The sequence below is a fragment of the Neopelma chrysocephalum genome, unplaced genomic scaffold (genome assembly GCF_003984885.1).
Source record: "Neopelma chrysocephalum unplaced genomic scaffold, ASM398488v2 Primary Assembly neopelma1_95b, whole genome shotgun sequence".
Classification (NCBI taxonomy): domain Eukaryota; kingdom Metazoa; phylum Chordata; class Aves; order Passeriformes; family Pipridae; genus Neopelma; species Neopelma chrysocephalum.
The window spans coordinates 1,581,196-1,608,368 of NW_020897758.1; the positions used below are offsets into that span (position 1 = coordinate 1,581,196).

General features: G+C 47.0%; 1 protein-coding gene across 2 annotated transcripts in view; it reads left to right on the forward strand.

The window, feature by feature from the left end:
• Positions 1 to 26,477, forward strand: part of LUZP1 (leucine zipper protein 1) — a 40,628-nt gene extending 14,151 nt beyond the window's left edge. For both annotated transcript variants that reach the window (XM_027694020.1, XM_027694021.1), the window contains exons 2-4: positions 12,911 to 16,179; positions 20,250 to 20,414; positions 21,889 to 26,477. In XM_027694020.1, coding sequence (XP_027549821.1) covers positions 13,018 to 16,179; positions 20,250 to 20,414; positions 21,889 to 21,924 — 3,363 coding nt within the window. In that variant the 5' untranslated portion in view covers positions 12,911 to 13,017 and the 3' untranslated portion in view covers positions 21,925 to 26,477. The remainder of the gene's footprint in view (positions 1 to 12,910; positions 16,180 to 20,249; positions 20,415 to 21,888) is intronic.
• Positions 26,478 to 27,173: the final 696 nt, after the last annotated feature.

Sequence of the window (27,173 nt, forward strand, 5' to 3'; positions counted from 1 at the left end):
AGACCTTTCCCCAGATCTTCGTTCGCGAAGACTGGCCATTATATTAATTCTGGTTTCACCCAGCTCCTGACCCAAGTCTTAGCAGGACAGATCTTCAAACTGGGCTTGACTTTCCTACCCAAGGCCATTGCGTTTGTCCTGGATCAGACCACAAGTGTATCTAGCCCAGTATTTTTGCAGTGGCCAAGAACAGGGCCCTAGGAAAGGGAGTTGAAACAGGGAAAACCTGTGGTAAGTAGTTTCTGTGTGCTGTCCCAACACCCATGGAAACTTCTAGTATCTACAGCATCCTGTGGCAGAGTCCAACAGCATATCTGCATGTCATGAGGAGCATCTCTCCATGTTTGATGTGACTGCACAGAGAGAGCAATTGATCACATCCGTTTTCTCCCAATTACTCATAATTTTATAGAACTGTCACATTCCTCCTGAGTCATTTCATTTTCTAGGTTAAATAGTTCTTGTTTGTCGGGATTTTCCTTTTCAGAAATCATACTTACTACTAACTTTGTTGTATATCTGTTCTAGCTGGCAGCAGAGGCTGAGGTGGCACTGGAATTGCAAACAGCCTTGGAGATGCTGACGCCATGAGTTGATACAGTGGGAAATAATTGTTCTCTTCTTTTTGTGCTACACTTCTTTACTAGGATCTCATAGTTTTAGACTTCATTTTTGACCACTGTGGAACAATGAGCTGATAATTTCCTGAATGGTTGTGGTAAGGTGGAAGCTTGTTATTTTACTTGTAAAGTTAGGGTACTTTTTCCATGTCTGTAACTTAATGCCAGTCTACACTGAACATCATCTGTCATTTCCCTCATTAGACTTGGAAGGTCCTTCCGTGGATCTTCAGAGTTATCCTTTGCCTTTATGACTCTAAGCTCAGAGTGTCCTCAGCTGCTTTCACTAATGTGGTAGAGAAACATGTTGATGCAGCGTGGCAGCGAGGGCAGGTCCCAGATTGCCGGTATCGTGTGCGGGCACTAGCTTCTTCAGGAAGGTGTGAGTTCAAAGTTAGGAAAATCTAGGAAGTTTCTGGTGGTAAACCCATTTCTCCTGAAGTGCTTATGTAGGTAGGAGCTAGTAAGAGCTCTGTCACTGTTTTCCTTAAGAAATGCACCTGGCAGCTATGGGCAGTTGGAAGTCTCACTGATGGAGAAATAGTGCCGCCTTCTGCCTCTGCCTTCCTTATTTCTATGTTGCTCGCTTTCACCCTTGTTCATACTTTGTACTCCTTTGTGTTGGGACAAACATTTTTCTGTCCACTATTTCTTACCTTAGTGAGGTTAGTTTTAGACCAGAGAAGTCCCGTATGAATGTGTGGGATAGAAGTGTGTGAGAAGGGAATATGCAACTGGGAGCGAGAAGGCATCAGATCCAGCTCAGCAACACTCCAGAGCTGCAGAGTCAGGACAGTTTGGGACATCCCTGAATAAGTGGCAACAGACATAGTACTTGTTTAAGTGGCTGAAGCAGAGCAAAGCACAAGAATCCAAATTGCAACACAAGCAAGTAAACTTGTGTTTTCATCAGAGCATGGACCTCAGCAAAGATAGCTTATAAACCTTGGGGCAAATGGGCAGCAGAAGAAAGAGGACCTGGGAGAATCTTTGAACAAGTACTATCAAAGGGTAGACTATCTCAAAAAACCTGAAGAGTGGCAGCTTCCTTCTGGAGCATTATTGTATATCTGAGAGCCAGAAAGCCATTGCTGGGGCAACAGATTTATTTCAGTGGGATGTCCAAAACAGTGTTGAAAATACGCCATGGAAAGAGCTGTGCAGGAGTGCATCAAGAGACCAGTCAGGGCTGCTGGGGAAGCCCAGCAGGGATGGGTTGGGGCTCAGTGTGATGCCCTGTAGCCTTTTTTCTCTGAATCAAATGTGCCTCTGCAGCTTTCAGAGTTGCTCCCTAGCAGCAGCAGGAAGCCTGGGCCCCTGCTCTTCAGGATGATTAGCAGAGCTGCTGCTTTCTTCTGAAATGCATTTAAACTGTGAGGACAGCAGCCTTGCTGGGCCGAGAGAAAATACAACTGGGACATGGAGTACGCACTCTCACGTTGGACACCATTGCTGGGACTGTGTGAGTGGGGATGAGAGGTACATCCCATTGTTTGCACTGTTGAACAGCACACTGGGAGATGTTAGGTGGTTGTCGTCTGCTTACTCTCCCCACATGGCTTTGCCCTGCAGCCACATTGCTGCCTTGGTGCAGGTGTGTTGTATAGCTTCTTTGGGGCCTGTATGCTTCCTTTTTTTCAAAACTCAGCTCTGTCCCAGCTTTTGACATCCACTGAAAGTTTGCTGAATTGCATTTCTCTGCCTAGGCTGGGCAGGCACCCACACAGAGACTGGTTGCCCGCCAGTCCTTTGATTTCTGTCCAAGGCAGAAAGCAGATGGATTGGGAGCTGCAGCAGTCCAGGACAGACAGTAGCTATGGCAACTCCTCATGCTGTTCCTGTGTGTGTAAGGGAGCTGAAAAGCTTTTCTTTTACTACTTACAAACTTCATTGATTGAGTTCTTCCAGGAAGAAAGTCACAAGGGTAACCAGTTGTCTGTGCTACTGAATTGATGAGCTTATTTTTTTGAGAGGACTTTTAGAGCAATCCCCATTTTCTGCAGAGTTTGTAGGGATCCACGTGGAAACCTCTGAACGGCTGAGCCAAGATTTTTGCCAGAAAAGCTCACAGCAATCAAAGGAGTGTTCCTGCAAAGAAGCTGACTTGGATGTCCTAGTACTCTGTTAGGAGAGTGGAATGTGCCCTGTATCAGATGGGGTGCAGAGAAACACACAATACTCTGTAATTTTCATGCCCATGGGGATCTATTTGTTGCCATGTGACTCTTGGACATAGCGTTAGGAAGAATGTGAAGGTTAGAGCTGCCTATGCCTAATGAGCAAAATGATTCGGAGATGGTTATGAGTACTTGAAGTTAATCTTATTAGATGTATTCTACCAGGAAGGCCTCTCCCAGCTCTGTAAGTGTTGCTGGATGATAAATTGTGTGGGTTTATGCTTTTGGGTATGTAGCCCATTTGCAGGGTGGCACTTGGCAGATGTGCAGTGCTAGTCTTGTTTCACCTGGACAGGTGTTTGGGACAGGACAATACGAGAGCCCAACAAGATAATAAGAGCTCTGTGGATGAGAGCAATGGCTAGAAATGGGCTCCCAGGAAGGAGGATAGGGACAGGGGAAGTGTGCAACGATGCAGGTCAGAGAATTCTCCCAGCCTCTCAGTTTTGTCTCAAAGGACTTGCTGAACTAGGATGGGGTCCCTTTTCCTGTATCTATGACCTTGAGGGATTTTTCTTTCATGAATTTATCTAGTTGCTGCTTTATGAACCCATGAGGACTTTTAGCTTCCACAACATTGTGCAGCAGGGATTTCCCCAGCGTAACACCACGTGCAAGCAGAATTAGGACGCTGAACAAAGTGAGTCCAACCAGAGACAAGCAGAAGGTAACAGGGTGAGGTGAGGAGGGGAAACAACAGCAGGAACTGGGACTAATAGTACTGGCCCAGCCTTCAGCACAAGCATGAGAGAAGAGAGTGGAGGGAACAGAGTTGTGCTCAAAGGGTAAGATTTATGGGGCCAGATGAAGAGGTTAGAAGAGCAAATTCAGGAATCAAGCTTATTAAAGTGACAGTGTGGAAGATAAGTCTGAGAAGAGCTTTTACTATATGCTGAATATCTGCGAATAATGGAAGTTTGAGAATCAGAGAAGATGCAGTGATGCAGGAGAGAAGAAAAGGAACTGGAGGAGAGAAGAAAGGGCACTGTAGGTCTGACTGTGGTGCCTGTCTCCTCAGCATCTTACCTGCACCAGTGGCCAAAACCAGATGCTAGGGAGGAACATGAGAATAGTGAATATGATTTTCCCCACTGTCCACTTCCAAGGACTTCTTGAGTTTTAGGACTTGGTGTTCTTCACATTCAATAATCTTTGAAATATTCTTTCATTAATTTTCTAACAATTTTCTGGATCTTGCTTGCTCTGATCTCCTCTGAATCTTCTCAGTTAGTCTGAGGCTCTTGTAAAGTTTGGATCCTGGGGCTTTTAGCCAGCCCGTGGGTGGCTTAGCTCTAGGAGGTGCTTTCATGCTAGCACATGTTATGGGGGTGAAATGATGGTGACAACCATGGTCCCTGAAGCCTTTGCAATGCTGATCTTGATGAGAGGGAGGGATGGAGGGTGAAGGAGGTGGGAGACCTCCGTGTCCAGTAAATATTACAAAGGCACCACTGAACTGGGGCTGCTTTTCCCATGCTGTCTGCTGGATGCTGCCAAGTTTGCTGGAGAGATGCCTGCATAGTGTTTGTGAAATCAAATGTGACAGTAAAATGTGCTTCTGAGGACAGTACAAGTGGCAGGATGGGAAGAAGAAAAACATCTTTCTCGGCTTTGATTCCAGTGCAGAATGGGGCATTTTAGTTGAAAGAGCGTGAAGAAGGCAGGAAGGTAATTCTTGAGGCCTATGATTTGATGAGGTCCCCAGCTGTGCCACCAACTCTTTTGCTTGCCTACAGTATGTAAAAATGCGTTGCTGAATTCAAATATAAGCTTGTCAAAATAGGTAACTTGTCTGCTTCAGGTACAAGGCATTTTTGATAGCTGGCACATAGGAGGGGCTTTGAAATCAGTTTCTGACCAAGAGCTCTGGAGTATGGGTAACATCCTCCTTGCTATCGGGCTCCCAGGGCAAGGATGCCACTAGCTGCAGGGCTTTGGTTGGCACTTGTGCAGGTTAACACTGTTGTGTATTGCTGGAAGGAAGATGCTGCACCTGGTCACCAAATGCTCAGACCTGGTCTCAGTGAGCCCTTCCAGTGCGAGGCAAGCAGTGAGTTCAGTGAGCCAGAGGGAAGCAGCTTTAATAGAGGGAAGCAAAATCTCTGCTGTGCACAGTAAAGCAACAGCAACTGCTCAAACCCCAGTGCTGCTCAAAGCATCTGCTGTGAGCAACCAGGTCTGCCTTTATGCTCTGCTGCTTTTGCAATGGCCCTGCCAACTCTGTGTAGAGAAATTCCTTTTACATTGGCAGGAGAAGAGCAGCACTGAGGAGTTTGCTGGGTGATTGTGTGTTGACATAGGGTCAATGTGACTCAGGGATGTGCCGGATCCTCTCCTGCATCTGCAGAGCCTGCTACAGTGTCTCACACTTGCTGTGGATGCTGTTTGGTGTCTTCATTTGAGTCTTCTTGAAGGTTGTGGTTGCTGTGGTTATTTTTGGCTGCTGTCTCATTATTTCACGTCTCTAGTCTAGCATTGTATTAGTCAGTATTCAAACCAGTTCCAGATTGCTGAGCTTTTTCTGACTTTGAGAATTTCCTCTCCCATTAGATGCAGACATTTCTGAGACAGTTCATCCCTCAAAATAAATGCATCCCAAAAAGTCTCTTGGCATTCTGCCTTTGTGTTCAGGGGCTCCCTATCCCCATCCTCTGTGAGCAAACACCTTGTCTTCCTCCTCAGCTGCCCCAGGAGGTGGGATGCAGAGTTGATGTTATTTAGTCTATCTTGTTTTATACCCTTTTCTTGAATGTTTTTCTCCTGTTCCCATGACTATGTATCGTTGTGTGAGGTCAGGAACCATGTGCTGGAAAGAGCCCAGAAAAGGCAAAATCAAATTAAGAAAAACTTTCCTTCCTCCTCTCTTTAATTGACTGAAGGCTCTGGCCACAGTATTGCCTTTCCTGCAGTTTGTAGCGCCCATGTCCTTTTTCTATATAAATGGCAGAGAAATTTTACTTTACAAATGAAGAATGACATGCTGGACTCCTCCCAGCACATTCCACCCTAGGGCAGGGAAGAAAAGTCCCACTGATGCTCTCACCACGTTGAGCTGTGATAGAAGCATGATTTGTCAACGCATTACCGCATGCAAGCATGACATGTTCACTCTCCCTTGCCTATGTATGCAACACCAGAAACTCTTTAAATAAAACTGCAGGTGTATGTGCACATGAGGGAGAATCCAACAAACACACCTAACCTATTCTTCAGGTGGAAGACTATGCGTTAGAACAGGAGCATAGTTTCACCAGTTCCTCCCTAACTGCTCAGAGGAAACCCCTTGCTACCCCAGGTTTTGCTGATGTACATCCCCAGAGCTGTCCTCATGCCTGAAGTGACTGTCAGCTGCCTAATGCAATTTGAATCCATAGTTTGGAGACCTGCATTGCCTAAGGCTCCCTTTCCCCAGATATGTGCAAACACTCCCAGCACTGTGCTCAGTGCAAAAATACAGTTCCCATGGGTATTCTGAATAATAATTTAACAGAAAATAGAACAGGGAGGATCTAAGTTCACCCCACCATTTGGGGAAGTGGAGGGAGTAGTACCATCCATAAGAGCATGGAAAACAGCCCCTCTCTGCTCCTCACCTGAAACTGGACCACCTGTGAGCTGAGGAATACAAACCTCAGCCTGTGGGGTTTCACAATGCGGGGGATCCCAAGGACTCCAACTCTAATGGGACACATTGCTTTTCTATTCTCTGATTATAGCTGTGCTTGAATCTATTTATTTTTCTATTGCTTATGATGAGTGCTGCTTTCCAGACTATGGGAAACCCTGACAACTTCAAGAGCAAACAAAGAAACTAATAAAAAGAGTCTGCAGGCCAAGGTATTAATAATACTCATTTATCTTTATGATTGGGTGAGGCTGAAATACCATATACTGTGACTCTTTAGATGACGGGTGCTATGGCAGACCAGCAGCACTGTCAGTGGGAGCTCAGGCTCCCCCAGCCACAGTGCGGGATGTTGCATTGTCAGAATAAAAGCACAGCAAAAAGATTAAAAACCCCAAAGATTAAGTGCAAAATGCGCTTGGGAGAGATATACAAGTGTCCTAGTACAGATATATGTGGCAGCTGGCCGTGTTTTTATCTTGGCATAGCAGAGAGCACAGTAGGAGTGGGTGCCAACAGTTATTCCCACATGAGTGTGTTGGGGACATCCTGAAACCAAGAGCTGTGGGTGCTCATGGGACTCTTACCATCAATCAAACCAGAGCAAGGAAGACAATGTGCAGGGTTCTGTGCCTCTGCAGAGGAACAGCATCACGGTCCTAAGGAGCTCTGGCATAGATGATCTATGCAGATCTCATGTAGCAGTCATTTAATTGCTGCTCCTGAAATAGATGATGCTTATCTCCCAATTCATGAAGTGTTTAGCTAACACAAATGTTTCTAGCTGGGGGCTTTTTGCCTCCATGCATAGCTGTGAACTGACTATGTATGTTTTGTGCAGGCAAGATAAAGTGGTTCCAGGGGAAGGTTATATCCAATGATGCTGCTAAAGAAACGTTTTCATAAAACTGTAGATAATGATGAGCAAAAGTGAGTGTGCAGAAATAATTAAATTTAAGAACATGAAGAGTAATAGAGAGTTATGACTCTAGTAAATGTCTTGAACAGGGAATTCTCACAGCTGTTTAACAGCATGCCATGGCCAAAAACCACACAGAATCAGAAGAGCCGTGAAAGGCAGTCTGTCCTAAGCAGTGGGAGCAGGCAATTGGTAATGCTAGTTAGAAGGTCCACACACTTGTTGAGGAAGATCAGAAAACCCAATGACAAATCCATGAGGAAAAGTAGAATCACAATAAGTCATTGAAATAGTGATTCCTGGTAAATTCACTGCAGTGTTTGGTACTACATTACTGCTTTGAATTGGTTAAACCGTGTGGAATTGAGGTTCAGCTCAATGTGCTCTAATAAGGAGCCTTTTAGGTCAGACAAAATCTTTTTCCCCTAGATAGTTACTAGCCACATATTTTGCCTTGATATTTTCTTTGAATAACAGGTAATTGGAGATCTCCCAGGCTTCCTACATATCTCATCCGAAGAACATTTTTTCTGAAACTCAAATCCACAGGGATGTTATTGTGGCTCTTGGCTTCATGCAGGACTGCTCTTGTTGTTGAGGTGAAATCAGGAATTTCTGAGAGTTTTAAAGAGTAAAGAAGCATACCTGACTGCTTTTCTGAGCTTTCCCAAAACTTTCCTCAGCTTTTCTGAAACTTTCAGTTCATGGTTTTGGTGTATGGCCCTTGGAGAGAGAGGCATCATTCCCAGGGGGACAACTGCCAGGTATCTGTGCCCGAGCCCACACCTGGGCTCCCGTCGTTGTCAGTGGGGAAGAAGTTCTCCTGTGGAAAGTCCTGTTTCCCTGATAAGGTCAGATGAAGACACCTGAGCATCTTTTTCTCTTTGAATCTAGAAGACTCAAGAGCATTTTGTAGGTGTGTCTGTGTATTTAAGCAAAGTGAGATGCATCAGCCTTGGGTGTGTACATACACAGTCCAGCACCACATACAAAATAATGTCATCCCTACTATTGTACTTCCGCTCAGTATTTCCTCTGGTACAGCCAAGAGGAGCTGCCTCTGAGTTGCAGCAGTACATTAGCTGATGCTGGAGATAAGATTGCTGCTTTGACCATTGAGACTTTTCAGTGTGTCCAGGATACAGCCCATCAGAGTCCTTGATCTCACTTTATTGGTTACTCACATGGCTGAACTCTCCCTGTTACATTTGCCACTTCCACGGTTTACTTACTCTTTGGGAAAATTATCATCCTCTTTTCTTCCTGTTGTTTTTTTTTTTTGTTTTCCCCTCTAAAATTCTAAAATAGAGCTAGGCAAAGAACTGCTCACTTTTCCAAAAATGAGACCGTGAGAAAGAAATATCTGAACTCCATACATCCTTGTCAGATTGTTCAGTACCTTTACAAGCTTTATCGGATTTATTTAACAACTCCTGTTTAAACAATAATATTAATTATTGACAGCAATATTAATTAACATTAATAATAGTCCCAGTGTTTGAATCCTGCACCGTTCCTTCTGATACTTTGATATTGGTGACAGGCTGGAGAAGAACTGTCATGAACAACCAGAATAGTTTGGGTTGAAAGTACTCCTAAAGGTCTCTGGTCTGAGCCCTAACTCAAAGCCTGACCAGCCTTAAGTGGCCACTACATCTAAGATAATATTTTACAATAGCTGATTCCCCTCAATCTTATAAGTCTGCAATTTATTTGTAATACTGATTTGTTCAGGTTCTATTTCCAAGCACTGAGGTTACTTCTGGCTATGCCAAGAAGTTAAAGGGCTTTCAGCTGAGAGAATTCTCATGAATCCTTTCTCAATGTTATTTTTTTGTAGAATATGTTCCTTTACATCTCTTTCTTCTACTTATTAAGCTAACTAGATTGAGCCTCTTTCATCTTTGGCAGTAAATCACGTCAGCTGGGGAGGTGTTGGCAAGTTCCAGGGCCATCTCTGGTAGAGCTCTGGATGGAGGTCCCACAGCCTGTCTGGACCCTGTGGCAGTGTTAGACCACTCTCACAGTAGGGGAAAAAAATACAAGTATTAACTACTTGGAATTTTTCTTATTGCAGCTTGTGTCATTTGCATCATTCATTGTGTGCCTGACTGTATATCTTCTCCATACTCTCCTCTTGCTGCAGGCAGCAAAAGGTCTTTGCCTTCTCCAGGCTGAGTAAAGCCAGTTCCTTCAGTGTCTCCATATGTGTCTACGGCTCCAGCTCATGGCCATCTCAGTGGCCTCTTCTGGACTCAGCCCGGTACATCCATGTCTTTGTTGTACTAGGCAGTCCCAAATCAGACACAGCACTTTAGAGATGGCCTCACAAGAGCCAAACAGAGAGGATCACCTCGACCTGGCTGTACATGTGCTGACACAGCCCAGTCTGTGGTTAGCCTTCTTAACCAGAAGAACACACTGTTGACCTCTGTTCAGCTCCTCAGTGTCCAGGACTCCCCAGATCCCTTTCTGTGAAGCGGATTTCTAGCCATAATCCCTAGCCAGTCCTGGTGCCACAGGGACTGGCCTTGGACTGCATTTTGCTGAGGTGGCTGTCCATCCCTTTCTTCTGCCTGTCAAGGTCCCTCTGAATAGCAGCCCTGCCCTCTAGCAGGGCACTAGATACTAGACCACTTCCTGGTCTAATATCATCCACAAACTTAATGAGAACATGCTCCATCCCATCATCTCTGTCATTAATAAAGACATTGAACTTCATCAGCCTCTGAGGGACATCTCTAGTAATTCATTCATACAGTTAATTGTTGAGTTCAATTATCTGCATCGTTTGAAAATTTGAGTGTTTCCTTCTAAATCAGGTTCTCCGCTGAGCAGCCTCTGACATACACAGAGATCAGTAACTTAGTCCCAACATCCCTCTCCTGCTCCTTATGACCCATGAGCTGTGACAACATAGCCAGAGGGTCTAAATCCTGACCCATGGCCCACAGACAACTCTTCACTCGACTTTATTCTGTGCAAATACAAAAGCATATTATAAGCCATGGTTCAGACTCTGTAGGAACCAACTTTACGAGCATGGTTTGGTGGAGCAACAAGATAGCTGGTTCACCAGCAATACTGGGTCCCATCCCAGGGATCTGTGCCTATAACCCCCTTCCTTCTTGGTGGAGTCTGTGTTGGACCACTCCAGGTCACCTCCCAGGGTGGTTGTTTCTTCTTATCTGCCAAAGCCTGTTGTTTTCATAACAAGGTCACTCTTCTGCACCCAGTTGCTCACTGAGCTTGAGCCTTTACTGGCCTCCATGGTGGCCCTTCCCCCAGGGCACCAAGTGTGAGAGCAGGGGTCCTACTCCATCTGGGTGGCAGCTGATGCTGCAGGATTGTTTGGAATGTAGAAGAGGGAGGAAAGAGAAGAGCAGCCCCTTTGCCCACCTGCCTGTGGAGGTAGCTCTCTATTTCCCAGCCCTTCCCAAAAAGTGGGCTGTGGGACTGGTCCCATTGGCAGAGCTTGCTGAGCCACCATGGTCTGTCTTTGGTGAGGAGCCTGTTGTTTGGTAGCCAAAGTCACCCTGTCCCAGCTGGCAAGACTCTCGTGGGCCACATGCAGCTCTGTCCCCTGAGCTCTGCAGAAATGACCTGTGGGAGCTGTGGCCTGAAGGCCAGTGCTGCATACCAGCTTTGCCTGGAAACCAGCACTGCACACCTGCTCAGCACACCAGCACTGCACACTGATACCGCACACCTACACAGCATACCAGTGCTGCATACCAGCCCTGTGTGGCTCTGCCTCCATCACTCTCTTGACTGTCCTGGTGAGGAGACTGCTCTTGCTTCCCAGCTGGTAGCTGATGCCAGGTTAACCATTAACTCCCAGCACCTAGGCCTGCTTTGTGTTCAGGGCACTGCGAAGCTGCTCACTGTGGCCTTTCCTGTGCCTCTCTGGTGACGTTTCTCGTGGGGTTCTGCTGGGGTCTGAGCAACCTTTCCTGCCTGCAGGCAGCTGCACAGTGGGGCTGTGGCCAACGAGGCCTTCACCGTGTGTGGACAGCGTGAGAGAGGGTTGTCCAGGAGCAGGACCTGGCTGTGGTGGTGAGGGAGGGGACAGGCACGTGGCCAAGGCTGTGCACTGCTGCGCACAGGACGCCAAGGTTCCTCTCCAAGTACTCTTTGGAGTGCTCCTTTCAGGTACGTACCTGAGAGATCAACCAAATAGGTTGGTGACACCCCCCCACCAAGTGAGAGAAGTCTTTCAGGAGATGGGTCAAAGGGTGCCCAGTGTGCACCAGGAGTACCTCCATGGCATGCATGGCAGGTGCCTGTCTACAGCACAGGCCTCCCTGCCTGGCTGGAAATGGATCATCTCCAGCCCAAGGATATCTGTTGGGGCACTGCTGCCTCCCTTACCCGCCCTGTCTCCTCCCCACATCCTGCTCATTGCTTCTTGGCATTGTGAAATAGGAAACTCCTGAGTGCTTCCTCTGCAGAGAGCTCCACAAAAATTCTGGAGGTCAAGTCCCACTCCAAGGCAGCCAGCCTGAGCAAGGGCACAGGTCAAAGAGCTGCTACAGTCACCCTTCCTCTCCTCACATTTGCAGTAGCCCTGGCACTCACTGGGGCTGTGCCTCAGGCTCAGGACAGGACGGTGGTAATGCTGATTGCCAGAGGGGAATTTCATATCCTCCCAGCGGTCATTCTGGTGTGGCCAGGGCCCCTTCCCTGCTACTCCCTGCCAAGCACAGAGGGGCTGTTTACAAAACATCCTGCCAGCTCTGAGCTGAGCTAGGAAGAGTTCACATTGAGTACATCAGGAGTGTGCCAGTGTGCTTTAATCACTATTTGCTCTCAGCAGCAGCAGAGAGAGGCGTAAGCAACTGCTCATCTCCTGGGTGGGTGAGCGGGTGGCAGGCAAGAGCAACGACAGCTTTTGAAACAGGAGGGAGAAACCTGAAACTCCACTGGCATAGTGTCCTTGGGATGTGACTACAACCCAGGGGAAGACTTCTGCTGAGCAGCCAAGGATGCAGGAGAAATCCTGGCAATGATTGGCAGTGCTGAATGGCAGCAGCTCCCAGTCCCTCCAACTGCAAGCCAGCATGGGGGGCTTGCCCTCTCCTCAGTGGTTACCACATGACTGGGGCTTGCATTTTACTAGTTCTGAAATCCTGAATCTTCTTCACTAAGGTGTCTTCAGGAGGCTGATGCAGTGCTGAAAAGAGAGGTGTCTGCTGCGTGGGCGTGTCCATGTACAGGGACCTGAGTCCTGCATGACCCTCTACAGCCTGGGACCTTGCACACAGGCAGTCGCACTGACTGTGGACCCCTGGGTGAGAATCTGCTGGTAGTGCACAAACCGCCTGTGCAGACCAGCAGGGGAGGGCACTTCCTGCCCTCAGATATTGGGAACAAGCTATTTTTGGAAACCCCGTATAACCGAAGTAAGTGGACTGTGGGTCTTCTCTGCAGTTTCATTTCTCCTAATTTAGCACTCAGAAATGTGTTTAATTAAGAAGTTACTTGTATGAACATTTATAGTCGAACTTACATAGTGAGAATATTTTATATTCTGAGCTCTTATATTGATTTATAACATTTTTTCTTTCAGAGTGAGATTGCCTCTGTTCAAAGGAACGAAACGTACCAGGAATACACAAGGTCTACACCGTTCACCCAGACTAAGCAAAGCTTTCACCTAAAAGAAATAAAATAAACATGGCAGAATTTACAGGTTACAAGGAAACCTCAAATCGGCACCTACGTTTCAAGTTGCAGAGCCTTAGTCGCCGCCTTGATGAACTGGAGGAAGCAACCAAAAATCTGCAGAAAGCAGAGGATGAACTGCTTGACCTCCAGGACAAAGTTATCCAGGCAGAAGGCAGCAACTCCAGCATGCTGGCTGACATCGAAGCCCTGCGGAAGAGAGTACTGAAGATTGAAGGCAAGGATGAAGAAATTAGAAAGGCTGAAGAGCTTTGCAGATTAATGAAAGAAAAACTTGAAGAGGAGGAGAGCCTCACTCGAGAGCTGAAGTCAGAAATTGAACACCTTCAAAGGAGAATGGCAGAGCTGGAGAAGCTGGAGGAGGCCTTTGGGAGGAGCAAGAATGACTGTACACAACTGTGTCTTAGCCTCAATGAAGAAAAGAACTTGACCAAAAAGATATCTACAGAATTAGAAATACTTAGAGTGAAAGTGAAAGAACTGGAAGCATCTGAGGACAGGCTAGATAAAACTGAGCAGAGCTTAACAGGTGAGCTAGAAAAGCTGAAATCCTTAGCTATGAGCTTTATCACAGAAAGAAAACATTTTAATGAAAGAGAAAAGCAGAATGAAAAAATAATCCAGGAGCTAACACAGAAACTAGAACAAAACAATAAACTAAATAGAGCAGATCAAACTAGAAATGCATCCAACTTGCTAGAAAGGTCATCCAACAATCTCCTGGACAGAAATGATTTGAGAATTGAAGACGACTTGACTTCTGCACTGCCTTCTAAGGAGACCAGGAGGAAGGGAAGTGTGGATTACCTGAAACATGTAGAAAATGAAACCAGGAATAAATCAGAAAACCAAAAGAATAAAAACCAGGAAGACAACAAAGTGAAAGATCTCACCCAAGAAATTGAGAAACTTAAAACTCAGATCAAACGTTTTGAATCTTTAGAAGAAGAACTTAAAAAAGTAAGAGCCAAAAACAATGACCTGCAAGACAGTTACTTGAGTGAACAGAATAAAAACAAACTCTTAACAGGTCAGCTAGAAGAAATAAAAATGCAAATAAAGAAACAGAAAGATCTAGAGAATGGAGAGGTTGAAAATGAAGATACAAGCTTTACCAGCAGGGGAAAACATGACCGACCTAAATACAGAGGTGTCACAGCTGATTTGACAGCTGCCAAGCACAAGCCAAGGGAGCTCTCGCCACAGCAGCGCCGGGAAAGAGCACGGAACAGAGACTTCTCTGTCAGTAATGACAGTTACAGCCATGGTGGTAAGCAGGTGCCCAGTTCAAGCTTAATGAACAGAAAAGCGGGAAAAACATCTGGTGCATCTGCCCTTTCAGACACTGCTGTCACAGATACAAAAAGACTAGAAGAGAAATCTTTAGTTGCCACTATTTCTCCTGGTCAGAAGGAAGGCTGCGTCATGCAGAATGAGGGGAAGAGATCCAAAGAGCAGCCATCTGTCCTCAGCCGATATCCTCCGGCTGCACAGGAGCAGAAGTCTTGGAAAGCACCTTCCAAATCTGTTGGTGACACGAGCCTGAGATCCAAGGCTGAAAAGCCATCTCAGGTGCTCCGTGGCAGCTGCCAAAATGGTGCTGACACACGGGATGAAAAGTCAAGCAAAGAAGAATCAATGGTTTCTTTGGCTGAGAAGCTGAAAACAAGCCAGGCTGAAGTTAGTGACTGCACGGGGGACATGCAGCTCACAAGGGGTAACCACACCTCTTCCAATGGCACAGCTTCGGCATACAGGTACCATCTGTCCTCCCATGGGTCAGCCTCAGACTCTGCTGGCTCTAAAGTAGAAGCAGTGAACACTTTTGCTGCATCACACAGACAGCCCTTGGAGGGGAGGGCTAAAAGGGCAATAATCTCCCAGGAAAAAGAAGTCACAGACACATCGCTTGAAAGTGTGAAGTTTTCAATACTAACAAAGCGTTCCCATCGCTCCAGGAGTCAGGAAGACATTCTGCAGATTCTCACAGGTTTTGATAAAGAAGACACAGAGCAGTCTTCAAGTTCAGCAACAGATCATGTAAACGTGGGTTTAAAAAACGACTCCAAGACCATCCAGAGTAACCAGGAAAAGCTTAATTCAGATGAAGAATCAGGAAGAGGCAAAAAAACAACCACTCAGTCAGATTTTGAGACAAGAAAGAAAGTCAGTTCCAAGCAGTTCTCCAATTCTAGAGGAGTTTTTAGAGCATCACTTTTTGAAAATGAGAAAAACACTGTAAATGATGAAGACTCCACCAAGTGTATAAAACCATCGGATGCCAGCACTGGAGGATTGAAATCCAGAAGGTCGTTCAGCCCGAGAGAAGCTCTGAGATCAAAAGCCATCATTAAACCTGCAATTGTTGAGAAGGATATGAAGGCAGTCATGGGAGGGACTGTTTCAGAGGCAGAGTCAGAAAAACAGAAGTCTGTTTTTAAAATGGTAACAAATAAAATGACAAGCAGCATCACAATCTTCCCTTCTGAGCCAACAGCTCCAAGGACCACTGCAGATATAGCAGCAAAGGAAAGGCATGTTACCAGCAGCAACATCAGAGCAGCCTCAAATGAGCCTTCACCATCAATAACAAACAATGTCCCCACACCCTTTGAGATATCGATTAATAAAAGTGCTCTGAAATTATCTGAGATGGACAGAAGTGGAGAGGCAGTGCCGAGAAGTAAAGCCGAAACGGTGGTCTCCAGAAGCAGCATTATGCTAAAGACTTCTGAACTCACAGAGAGGAACAGTGAACTGCCTTCAGAGACAATCAGCTGGAAGAGCCATGGCTCTTCAGATGCAGCTTCATCTGAAACAAAGCATGCCGCTGTGAGAAGTTCCTGGAGAACAAGACAAGGCTTACATTCCCTGGAGGACTCTCAAAGTGAAGTGGAGAAAAGTGCAGCTTCCAATACTACAAACTTGTGTAGGTCCTCAGTGGACCTCTCCGAAGTGGAAGGGAATAGTGCAAGAACAGACTCCCTGGAGCAGGCCTCAGCAAGGACCAGTGCCACGGCTAATTCTTGGAGTGCCCCTGAACTGGGGTCCCGAAGGACCAAAAGTAACTTAAGTGCATCTGAACTGCTGACACGCAGGAGCTATGCAAGTGATCCTACAGCAGCTGCTGCTTGGCACCGGACTGCACTACCTGTAAGTATCCTGTGTTCAACACTCTTCTCTTTCAGTTGATGAGATTTTCCACGTTGCCTGGTAGTTGTAGGATGCGTGATTTGAAATTCTTACAGCTTATTTCCTAAGTGCTGCCTCTCCCAGCTCCTGCTATCTTCAGTGCAGCATCTCATATGTGAATTACCAGATTTAGCCTTACTGAAATTAGATCCATCTGCTTTGGGTCTTGTACTGCCATATGAATAACTACATAGTAGCATTTAGTCTTGCCAGGATTAGAGAAGACATAGTCATAGCTTAAGTAGAATGTGGTATGCTTTTCAGAGTGGCTTCGCATGGCGTTTTTGACTTGGAGTAGCAATGGAAAAATGCTGGCAGTGAGCAGATTTGAGTGGGGTTGTACCTCAGGCAGAGCTGTAGCTCTAATGGCAGCTGTAGAGATAGAGCTCTTTGGTAAGAGCTGCACGGTTTCCTCACGTGAAACCAGACTCTGGTCTGGAAATGCTCCCAGGGCATTTCCTAAACAGATGAGTGGTAGCTGGTAACACAAGGCTGCTTCCTCCTTGGTCTGTGCCCATATTCTACAAGGATGGCTGTGCTCTTTTCCTGTTCCTTTGGCTGGTACCAATGAGGGGTGTCCCTCAAAGCAGTGACACATGTAGATATCTGGTCTGGTGAGCTGTGTTTGCCACTGGAGCTGCAGGCTCTGACAGATTTCAAGTGAGCTCACTGCCCTTCAGGCCATTAAACACCACACTAGTTCTTGCTGCAACTCCTGCCTCTGCTATTCATTTAGCACTGCTCTGAGCAGCTGCTGCCGTTGCCAGTCTGCAGGAAGAACCCAGCTGGGTTATCCAACAGCGCCGGTGACAGAGGGGACAGATTCCTAACTGAATGATTCTGGCATTGACAAAGATGAGGCGGTGGAGATAGGAAAGGAGTTTTACATTTTCAAAACTTCTACTTCTCTGGTGATGAGAAGCACAGAAGAATTTGTGCTCTGCTTTGCAGAGAGCCTGTCACTTGGTGTTACAAAGTGCAGGCTGGCCTTCCAGCTATATTGTGACACTGATAATACATGTCTCCCTGGCCAGGGTGGGTCACAGGCAATCTGTACTGCTCTTTCATGAATCCAAGCAGAGCTGATATGATTGAAGTTGCCCTTTTGCATAACAACAGCTTATGTGCTTGGGAAATGGGAGATCCATTCCTGGGCCTCCCTTTATCCCAGGAGTTTCAATTCACAGCACCCACAACCTTAACTCTCACAGCTGACTTGACTCTCTCCACTTGCAGCTGGGTTCATATATGGTTGGTCATGGAGCCCTAAACAGTAGGCACTGATTTCTTTTCCATTTTCCCCCTGGCAGCCCACCCAGGGCTGAGTGTAGCTCTGCAGTATGTTGTGCAGGTGCTCTCAAGGTCACTGTCAGATCAAATTTGCCAGCTATGTGGTGTACATTCGTAGTAGCTGAAGTGTACCTCACAGTGCAACCTGACCTCTGTGTGATTATCCCAAGTTATCCCAAGGATTAGCTGGCTTCCAGCCTTGCCCGTGTCTCCAGGGACAGGCAGTAAGGAGAGCAACCGCATCATTAGTTCACACAGGGCTGTTAAGAGTTGAGCTCGGTATCTCTCTCTGCATCAGACTTTGCAATAAACTCACTCTTGACACCACATAGTCACAAACCTGAATTCTTGGTCATAAAGTAAGTATATTTTTAGCTTGTAAATGAGGAGTATGAAGTTAACCTAAAAGACTGTAGATACATAGGTGTACTAGATATACCAAATGGTATGTATTTGGGCAACTTAAATTACTGCATATGCCCTTGGAAAAGAACGGTTTGAAGGGTATCTTCAGCCTTATAATATGCCTCATATCACAGCAGGCTGTTTCTGCTGGGATTTATGTTTCATGGAGATGTAGCTGTTTCTCTGGCAGAAGGCTGGGCGCAGATCTGTGCTGACATTCAGCTGTTCTGTGAAGGTATCGCTGTCATCTCTTTCCAGCTCTGCTATCCACAGTGGAGATTCCCTTAACAATCTTATTTGGGAAACACAAGACTTGTGCTAGTTTTGCCAAAATCCGTGTTCCTCTCCTCCATTGCAGCCTTCCCTTCCTTGCTGCTGATGTAGGCAAATGTCCCTAATGAAGCTACAGGAGTTATTGACAGTCCTTTGCAATACCTGTGCTGCAGAAGCAGCAGTTCTCTGTAACACTGCTTTGGGAGCTCCAGGGAGCAGGATGGGTGCTGCAGCCTGGGGACCAGCTCCCTCTGGTGCTGGCAATCAACCTCCTCGAGCTCCCTAAAGACCTGAGGCAACACAAGACCTCGAGCAGTCATTCTTTTGGGCTTCATGGTTCAGATAGTGAAGTTGATATTTCTCTGATCTGATGTTTGACTGATGAAAATTAGTGCGAAGGCACTGGCAGGCAGCGAGCAGTTGAGCAGCAGCAATGCCAGATGAATGCATAGTTTTCTTATGCCTCTGACATTAATAGAACTGGAGCTGGGCTGTGTGCTGCACATATTAGACAAAACCTTAAAGGTAGGCTTGTCTTCAAAGGAAGCCCTCATACCTTCTTATGATGGGCAGCTCTCATCCCTGACAATGTCCAGGGATGTGCTGACTCTCGTCCCTTCTCTCCCCTGCTTTGGGGACTGATGTGCAGTTCATCTTGATGGGTTGAGCCTGGCTGGATGCCAGGCTCAATCACTCCTCTCTGTAACTGGACATGGGAGAGAAAATATGATGAAAAGTTCATGAGTGGAGATAAGGGCAGGGAGAGATCACTCACAGATTACTGTCACAAGCAAAAAGAGACTTGAGTTGGAGAAATTAATTGAATTTATTACCAATCAAAATTAGAGCAGGATAATGAGAAGTAAAACAAATCTTAAAAACACCTTCCCCCTACACCTTCCTTCTTCCTGGACTCCCCTTTCTACTTCCAGGACTTCACCTCCTCACCCCCAGTAATGCAAGGAGGTGGGGAATAGGGGTTATAGTCAGTTCATCACATGTTGTTTCTGCCACTGCTCTAGGAGAGGAGTCCTTCCCCTTCTCCAGCGTGGGAGCCCTGCCCTGGGCTACAGTTCTTCCTGAACTTTTCCAACATGGGTCACTTTTCCATGGGGTGCAGTCCTTCAGGAAGAGGCTGCTCCAGCATAGGTCCCCCAAGAGGTCACAAATCCTACCAGTATACGGGCTCCTCTCCTCACAGGTCAGCAGGACCCTACTCCATAGTGGGCTTCCCACATGGTCACAGCTTCCTTTGGGATCCACCTGCAATTAGGGGCTCCTTCACAGGCTGCAGGTAGATCTCAACACCCCTGTGGACCTCCACGGGCTGCAGAGGGACAGCTTGCTTCGCCACAGTCTTCACTGTGGGCTGCAGGGGAATCTCTGCTCCAGTGCCTGGAGCACCTCCTCCCCTTCCTTCTGCACTAATCTTGGTGTCTGCAGAGCTGTTTCTCACATATTCTCATTCCTCTCTTCCCTGGCCACAATTACTTCTGTACAATGACTTTTTTTCCTTATTAAATATGTTATCATAGAGATGCTGTTACTTTCTCTGATTGGCTCAGCCTTGGCCAGTGGCATGTCCATCTTGGAGCCAGCTGGCATTGCCTTTGATGGACATGGGGAAAGCTTCTAGCAGCTTCTCACAGAAGCCAGCCCAGTAGCTCCCCCCCCCACCAAAACCTGGCCATGCAAACCCAACACAGCATCCATCACCTTTTCATTCCTGCTGACTCCACATAAGCTTCTACTTAAGCAGCCAGCCACATCACATCAGTGGTTTCATCTTTCCTTGGACCTCAGTAACCTTGTCCAAGGGATCTATTCTGTTTTGTGATTCTGCATCCATAACTTGGGTTAAAATTACTGGATTTTTAAAAAAATCTTTATGAAATAGTACATAAGTGAGTCCATGCCATAGCTGGTCTGGTGCCTCAAGTCCCTCCTTGCCAAAGGGACTCAAGACAGTACCTCACACCGCGAACCCAGGACTAGAAGCCCAGCGCTATTCCAGACCCTTCAGAGTCCCCAGGTCCCAACCCTTTTTATTTTCCTTTGCACAGGATGAAAGCAAGGATTTTGTGTCCAGTTCCAGGAGGAAGCAGTACAGCTCTTCTGAGTACCTCTTACAGGCTGACATTCCAGGAAAAAGGCCAGCCACCAAGGTGGAGCTGCAGGACCCTGAATCCAACTCCCCTGCACAACCAGGTCTTCAAGCAGAGGAGCAGGTATGTGAGGGGAGGTAGTTACAAAGCAAGAAGCCAATATCTGAACTGACCTCCAAGTAACATAACTTAGAGAACTTGTCCAAAAAGAAAGTATACCTTGTAGAAAAAATCCAGTCTGAAGTTAGCACTTTCCAGAGGTGGAGTGGCTGCTGTATTTTCTGTTTATAAACTTGTTTCAGCTAGCTTTATGGCTAAAAATATTCTCCAAGGACTAAGAGGCACTGCATCTAGTCATGCTGTGGTACACGAGTCAATCAGGGGTGGAAAAAAACATTTGGAGAGACAGAGTCCCTGCTTCAGCTGGCTGCTGTATTACTGGAGTGCTTCTCTGCTGCTACATGCTTGCTGCTCTGCCTTCTGAAATACATCCTTCTGGACACACAAGTGCATAATGGCCCACATTGTAGTGACTATGACTTATTGTCTGAAATATGAAAAAAGTGTGTATTACAGCCTCTTCACAAGGGACTTCCTTCTGAGGATACAGAGGTCCAGGCAGATGTTAATTCTCAGGTGCACGGGCATGCTTGTGTCTGTACAAAAGACTTCCTTTTTCTCCTGGCATTCCCTCTTGGCCTGTGCAGCTGCCGAGAGCAAAGTGTATCTTTCACTTTATGGATCGTCTACAGCAGGAAATATGTAAGACCCCAAACCCGTTGCCAGTGTATGTCACTGGACATGCACAGTTTCTGAGTCTTGCCATGAGAGCAGCAGCACTGCAGCAAGGCAGCTGAGTGCCCTACAGAGTCATACCTTTATGGTGAGTGGTACAGAATTAAGATCCCAGAGGTCCATGGTCCCAGCTGACCTTCGCAGAATGGCACTTGAAGAAAGGTAGTGTTGGCAGCAGAGGTTAGTGAACTGACACTGTCCTTGTGGGTAGCTGAGGAAAGAGGCACTCCAGCAATGCTCTTATGTGGTCATCAGGAGGTGTTATTCACCTGGCCCGGTGCAGAGTCCTGTACCTGAGACTGTGTTGTGCTTTCTTTGTCTGCACAGACTGGACCAACAGCAAATATAAACTTGGGTAACATCCCTGTAACATACACACCATTATCTGGATCTGCTGTCTTGCCCAGACCTCCACCAACTGTAGCAGAAGCCTGAACACCACAAAAGGTGTGCTCTGACATTAAATCAACGCCAGTGCCTCTGTTGTCAGGTGTTCTGCATCTCACTTCCAGGACTCACATGCTGGATGTGGAAATGGGTGCGGGGTATCCTACAGCATAAAAAAAGCTATGTGAGGCAGGGCTGGGTCCCTTTGCTTTGGGCTTACTCCCAGCTGGCAGAGCCTCTGTCTTCTGAACCCATCCTGTCACTGCTCTTCCCCACCCCACCACTGGACTGGGATCCTGGTGGGATTTGGGGTGGTTGCCAAAGGCATTTGCAATCCTTGTCCTCAGAGTAGAAATGCTTGTGGGGCAGCTGCAGGTCCTGGCCAGTCTGTGACGCTGTGGGTTGTCTCTTACAGGGCACTTCCCGGGCCTGCCGGACATCTCGGAGATGAGCTGCGTTCCCTTCTGGTCAGTGAAAACAGTGGAGCAAGAGGCAGAATAGTACCAAGCTCACAGGCATCACACCTGTTTGTAACCTCTCCAGAGGCTTCAGCTAGTCTGAAACCAGTTTTGTAATGCGATTTGAAAGGTACAGGAGCTTTACCAGTGAATTCTTCTTCTTCATTGCTGAAGAGGCAGCTGCAGAGACTTTGCTCAGGGGACTCCCTTTTCTCATCTCTGTACCTGCAATCTTAATGTAGGATGATAAGTCTGTCCCCATATGGAAACTCTGACTACATAGCCTCTCTGAACAATGGTACTCCCTGGACAAGAGAGAATTTTTTGTTAACCACTTACATTCACACAAGATCCCAGCAGTGTCCCTATGACTACATCCAGCCCATGACAGCTGTCCTCCGCAACTGAAAGCTTTCAGTTCCTAGAGACATTTTGCATTCTCCTAATACCCCCTTGTTGGCTGGGGTAGTGGTCACCTCAGTACCTGTGTTCCCAGCACCCTCTCTCTCTAGGCAGGAGGAGACCATTCCCCACTGGTTGCTTGTTGCTTTACACATTGAGAGGGAAGGAGAACAGAAAATGTTGTTTAGAAGCAGTTAGTTCCCTGTTGCTGTCAGTCTCTGCAATGAGCCTTGCATGACCTACTCATCACCAGTTGAGATCCTGCACCAAGAAGTCATCCAGTGAGCCAAACCAGTGTTGCAGCAGCAACACTTCCTCCTGCCTGGGACTGGAGTGCCATTTACCTGAAGATTTGTCTGTCACACTCTGCAGGCAACAGCTCTGCAGCTCATTTTTAGCAGTTGAGCCATAAGAGAAAAAGAAACAAGTGCTTTTCCTCACAGACAAGCAGAATGTCCTTGTTCCTTCCCAAAACAGAGTGGAGACAGCGGGATTGAACCCTAAGCTGATCTCCGGTATGGGTGCAGCCTCGACTTGTGCTCTATCTTGCCATCTACTGTGCCTGGGACCCAGGTGTGGTCAGAGACTGCTTCAAATACAGAGATGTGTCCCCCTGTCAGTGCCCTCAGGCCACGGAATGCAGTTGGTGTCACTGTCAGGCAGACACCGCCCCTGCAGCTCCAGGAGGTGCTCAGGTGCTGCAGCAGCATCTGCCCTGAGCAGTTATTGCTCCTGGCTTGCACAGGCAGGGCTTGGCTAGTCCTTCCTTTCTATTCCACCCCCCAGCTGCTGGGCTGGCCTGTACACAAACAGCACTGACCCCCCCCAGTGCTTCCTGCTGCTTGTGCTTTTCTGCAGAGGGACAGGGATAACACGCCAGAAGGAAAAGGTCCCTGATCCGTTTCAGAGCTCCTGTGGAAAGAGCTGCCCCCCAGCAGCTCCCATGTCTGAGTTGCACCCCACGCTCATTCCCATATCCCACCTCCAGAGAAGCAGGTACCCCAGCTGTGTGCCTGCCTGTACTGCACATCCCTGTACTGCAGCTCCTCCCTGGCTGCAAAATATCTATGAAAACACAAAGATGTGTTTCAGTGACATGCTTATTTTTTTATGAAGATTGTTTGGAGGAAGGGAAAAATTATTTTTGAAAAAAAGAGTTTCCTTTTGCTATTTTTAAGATGTTTTCCCAAATTCATATTTTTAACCCTTTGTTTTATTCTTTTATATGTCATGACATATAAGTCTCAAGTTGCATAACAAGACAAAAAGATAATGCTTTTAAATTAGTACTGAGTGGCAGCTCTATAATAATCTTTAAATTATATTAAAATAAATTATATGAACTGCTCTCTGTTACCATTGACATGTCAGTGCTAGTAGAACAAGATAATAGGGAAAAAATTTAAATTCAAAATCCAAACTAAAAGAAAGTGAAATTCTGAAGCTAAATTCAGATTTCTGAACTGCTTCCCCATGTGTTTATCAGGAAGGATTGGAAATCCTTGCAGATTGTTCAGTCTGAAACCACAGTTTCTTTGTAACAATCCTGTGCAATGGCCATGTCCTTCCGAAGCACCCTGCTCTGCTCAGCACTCACTGTACGTCAGGATCACTGCCACCACCCAAAATCAGATGGATTGCCAGCAGCACTTGCCTCCCTGTGCTGTGCTGCCCCCACAGCAGATCCGGCCCTGCAGCCTGCCCAGCAGTGCCCAGCTCAGCACTGCTCCACGGGGCTGCTGCAGCCTGTCCACCGCAGGGTGCTGCCTCTGACTCTTTACCCACTCTTTTCATGTTCCCCTCAAAACTAAACCTGCTGTCTCAGCAGCCCAAATGCCTCATGCAGTACCTGCTTGCTTAACCTGGGAGCAGCTGGGAAGCACCTTGGAATGTAGCTGCCTCTTCAGTTGTCACAGGGATTATTATTTCCCTCTCTGTACATTCCCAAACCTGCTGCTAAGCAGCTCTCCAGCTGTATAACCTGTACCGGTCACAGTCACCGTGGGCATTGCCGTTGCGCCTCCAGAGAGCTGGCATGTTGGGGGGCTCCCCTTGCCCTGGGTCACTGCTGCCCAGGACTTGCAGCTTGTCGTACACACCACCGGACAGCATGTACTGCACTGTACAAGTATTGCTTTGGGCAGCAACTGAACAGCTTTCCTCCCAGTCCCCACCCCATCCTGCTGCAGGACACTGGTCTGCATCCCACGGGACACCCCTACACATCTACCAGCCCTCTCCTCATCTTCTTGATATGGATACAGCTTCACATGGTGCTCCCAAAGCTCCGTCCAAGGGAACTGGTTTCAGTCCTGGCCAGGAAGTCTCTGCATCCCTGTGACACGACATGCAGGATAAACACAGGTTTCCCTGTGCCTACCTACAAAACACTGGCTTATTCATCAACTTTTCAACCCCACAGCTCACCCCAGGAACCCCTGTGTCTAAATTGCAAGGAAAGAACCACCAGCAACAATAGCTGTTGGGTTTTCCACTTCTGTCATCCAGGACCAGGCTTTGCTGGAGCAACTAGAGGGCTTCACCTTGCTGCTCAGCTGGCTTATCCGCAGCTACTGCCCCAGCAATGCAGAGCTGCTGGGCACTGTCTGCTCTCTTCCAGTGCTTCTCACAAGGTGATGTCTCTCCTTTCTCCAGCTGCCTCAGTCATTTGTTCAATATTTTACAGCAGATACGTTGAACTCCTGCTCTAGACTCAGTCTCACTGCTTGTAAATACTGGACACAGATGTCACACTGGTTGTTTTTACCACAACCAAGATTAAATCTGAGAAAGAAAACCCTCCCTAGAACAGAAAGGGGCCATGCCCTCTGGTCAATGAGTGCAATAGGAGCTGATTGTATTATTAACCTTATAGCAATGACTTCAGGAAACACAATGTGTTTACTCAAATTGCACACTTTTTTTGAACAGCTGTAAAATAGAGTATATGTGTAAATATTGCCATCACTGAAGAAGTATTTGTAATTTTAGCATATAAATATAACCGGCTTTTCAGTAGGCTTGATGATGCATAAGGCCACACATCAAGCCCTTGGGTAATTCCAAAGTTGTAAATGTATTTGCTGTACAGAGGAAGTGTGTCAGTGCTCACTGCTCCCAAGGACCCTGAGCTGCTGGTCCCTTTTTGGAGAGTCAGTGGTTTTCCCCAGAAGAGCTGGTGCCAGCCTGAGGGGCAGCAGCTTGCTGCTTCACAGAACGGCTTCCTTCATGCCCAGAAACACCTCTGCAGCATGCAGAGCTGCCTCTCCAGCCGCTCAGGGAGCGTGGGTGTGACAGCTTGGCCATGTGCCCACTGGTGCTGGGCAGTGGGCCTGGCTGAGGGGAGCCCTGTGGCCCTCCCACAGATGGGACCTCCAGCAGGGGAAAGGGCAGGAAGCACAGGGTGGGGTGGTGCGCCTCAGTGCTTCCAGAGACACTTGACACAAGCACATTTCCTAACTACGGATCAAAGCAATAGTCATATTGGTGTCATCTTTAACATAGTAGACCTTATCTCTGCCACCCTTGCACAGCGTTGGAGTGATCAGGGCCCTGCTCCAGGCCAGCCTCCCACGGGCTGTGCTGTGTGCAACAGAACACAAAGACATTGTTTGCAGATGCCTCTGATGGTGAGAACCCAAGTCTCCCAAAGGATCATCCTCCTGGGCTGCTCCATGTGCAGTCCCAGCTCCTGCCTTGGGGAAGCAGCACTCCAGGCTGCATGGAATGTATTTTTAAGAGAATAAATTTATTTTTTTGTATTTGCAAACATATATTTGGGCTGGGGCAGCTTAGTTAGAAGACAAATAATGCAAGAAATCTTTTCATAATCACAGATTCATCTAAGTTAAGCAAATTTTCCAGGGTAACAGTGTTGCCTTTATCCCTAAAACAAACTTTTGTGTCCAAAATAGAGCTATCAGCACTGTTCCACCCTTTCAGAACTTGCCTGTCTCAGCATGCTGAGTAGAGGAAAGCCAGTGCTTTCCTCCCTACGCTGCCCATGCAGTGGATACTGATGGTGCTCACCTCCTTCAAGTGACACAGTGCTCTTAGTCTGCATGCCAAATGTAAACACACACTTATCTGCATGTCTCTCCTGACTCAAACACTGTCAGCGCTACAGTATATAACCAATAAACACTTCTCTTTTTACGTGTGTGTGATGTGGTGTTTCCAACTGAACCTCTGCAAGTCCTGTTGCTCAGGGGTGTTGCTGTCCCTCGGTGAGGTGTTGAGACAGCCCTAGTTGGCAGCAGTGTGTGTGTGTGTGGGTCAGTGCAGGAGCTGAGCACCTTGTGCTTCATTCTGTGCCTGTGTTGAGGAGTATCTCACACACCCATTCCAGGCTGCATTTTGGGCATGGACAGTGCATACACAGCACAACCAGTTGCACACCGCCACTCTCCACTGTGGCTGGATGAGCTCAACATGGCATTGCTGAGAGTGGGGGAACAAGGGTGTTACTACAGAGGGAAAGAAGCCACCACTTGGTTAGAGTTCTTTCACTCTGCCAGTATTGATTGTAGTGAAACCAGGATCCGTTCGTTACCTGGAAGGTGCTGGAGGACACAGAGGTCAGTACAAGTGGCAAATCTTCATGATTTTTAACTATTTCTAATGTGCAGGTACAGTTAGCACACACACAGGTACAATTAGCACCTGTCACATTCAGGATGAGCCCCTGTGACTATAACTTGAAATACGTTGATTTGTAAGGGGGGTATGACACTTTATAGACAAAATTATTTTCCTTGTGTCTGGATTATTCTGTTTGCAAAACAGGATATGTTTCCAGCAGCTCTATGAAATGGGTTGTTATTATGGACAGACATTTTAG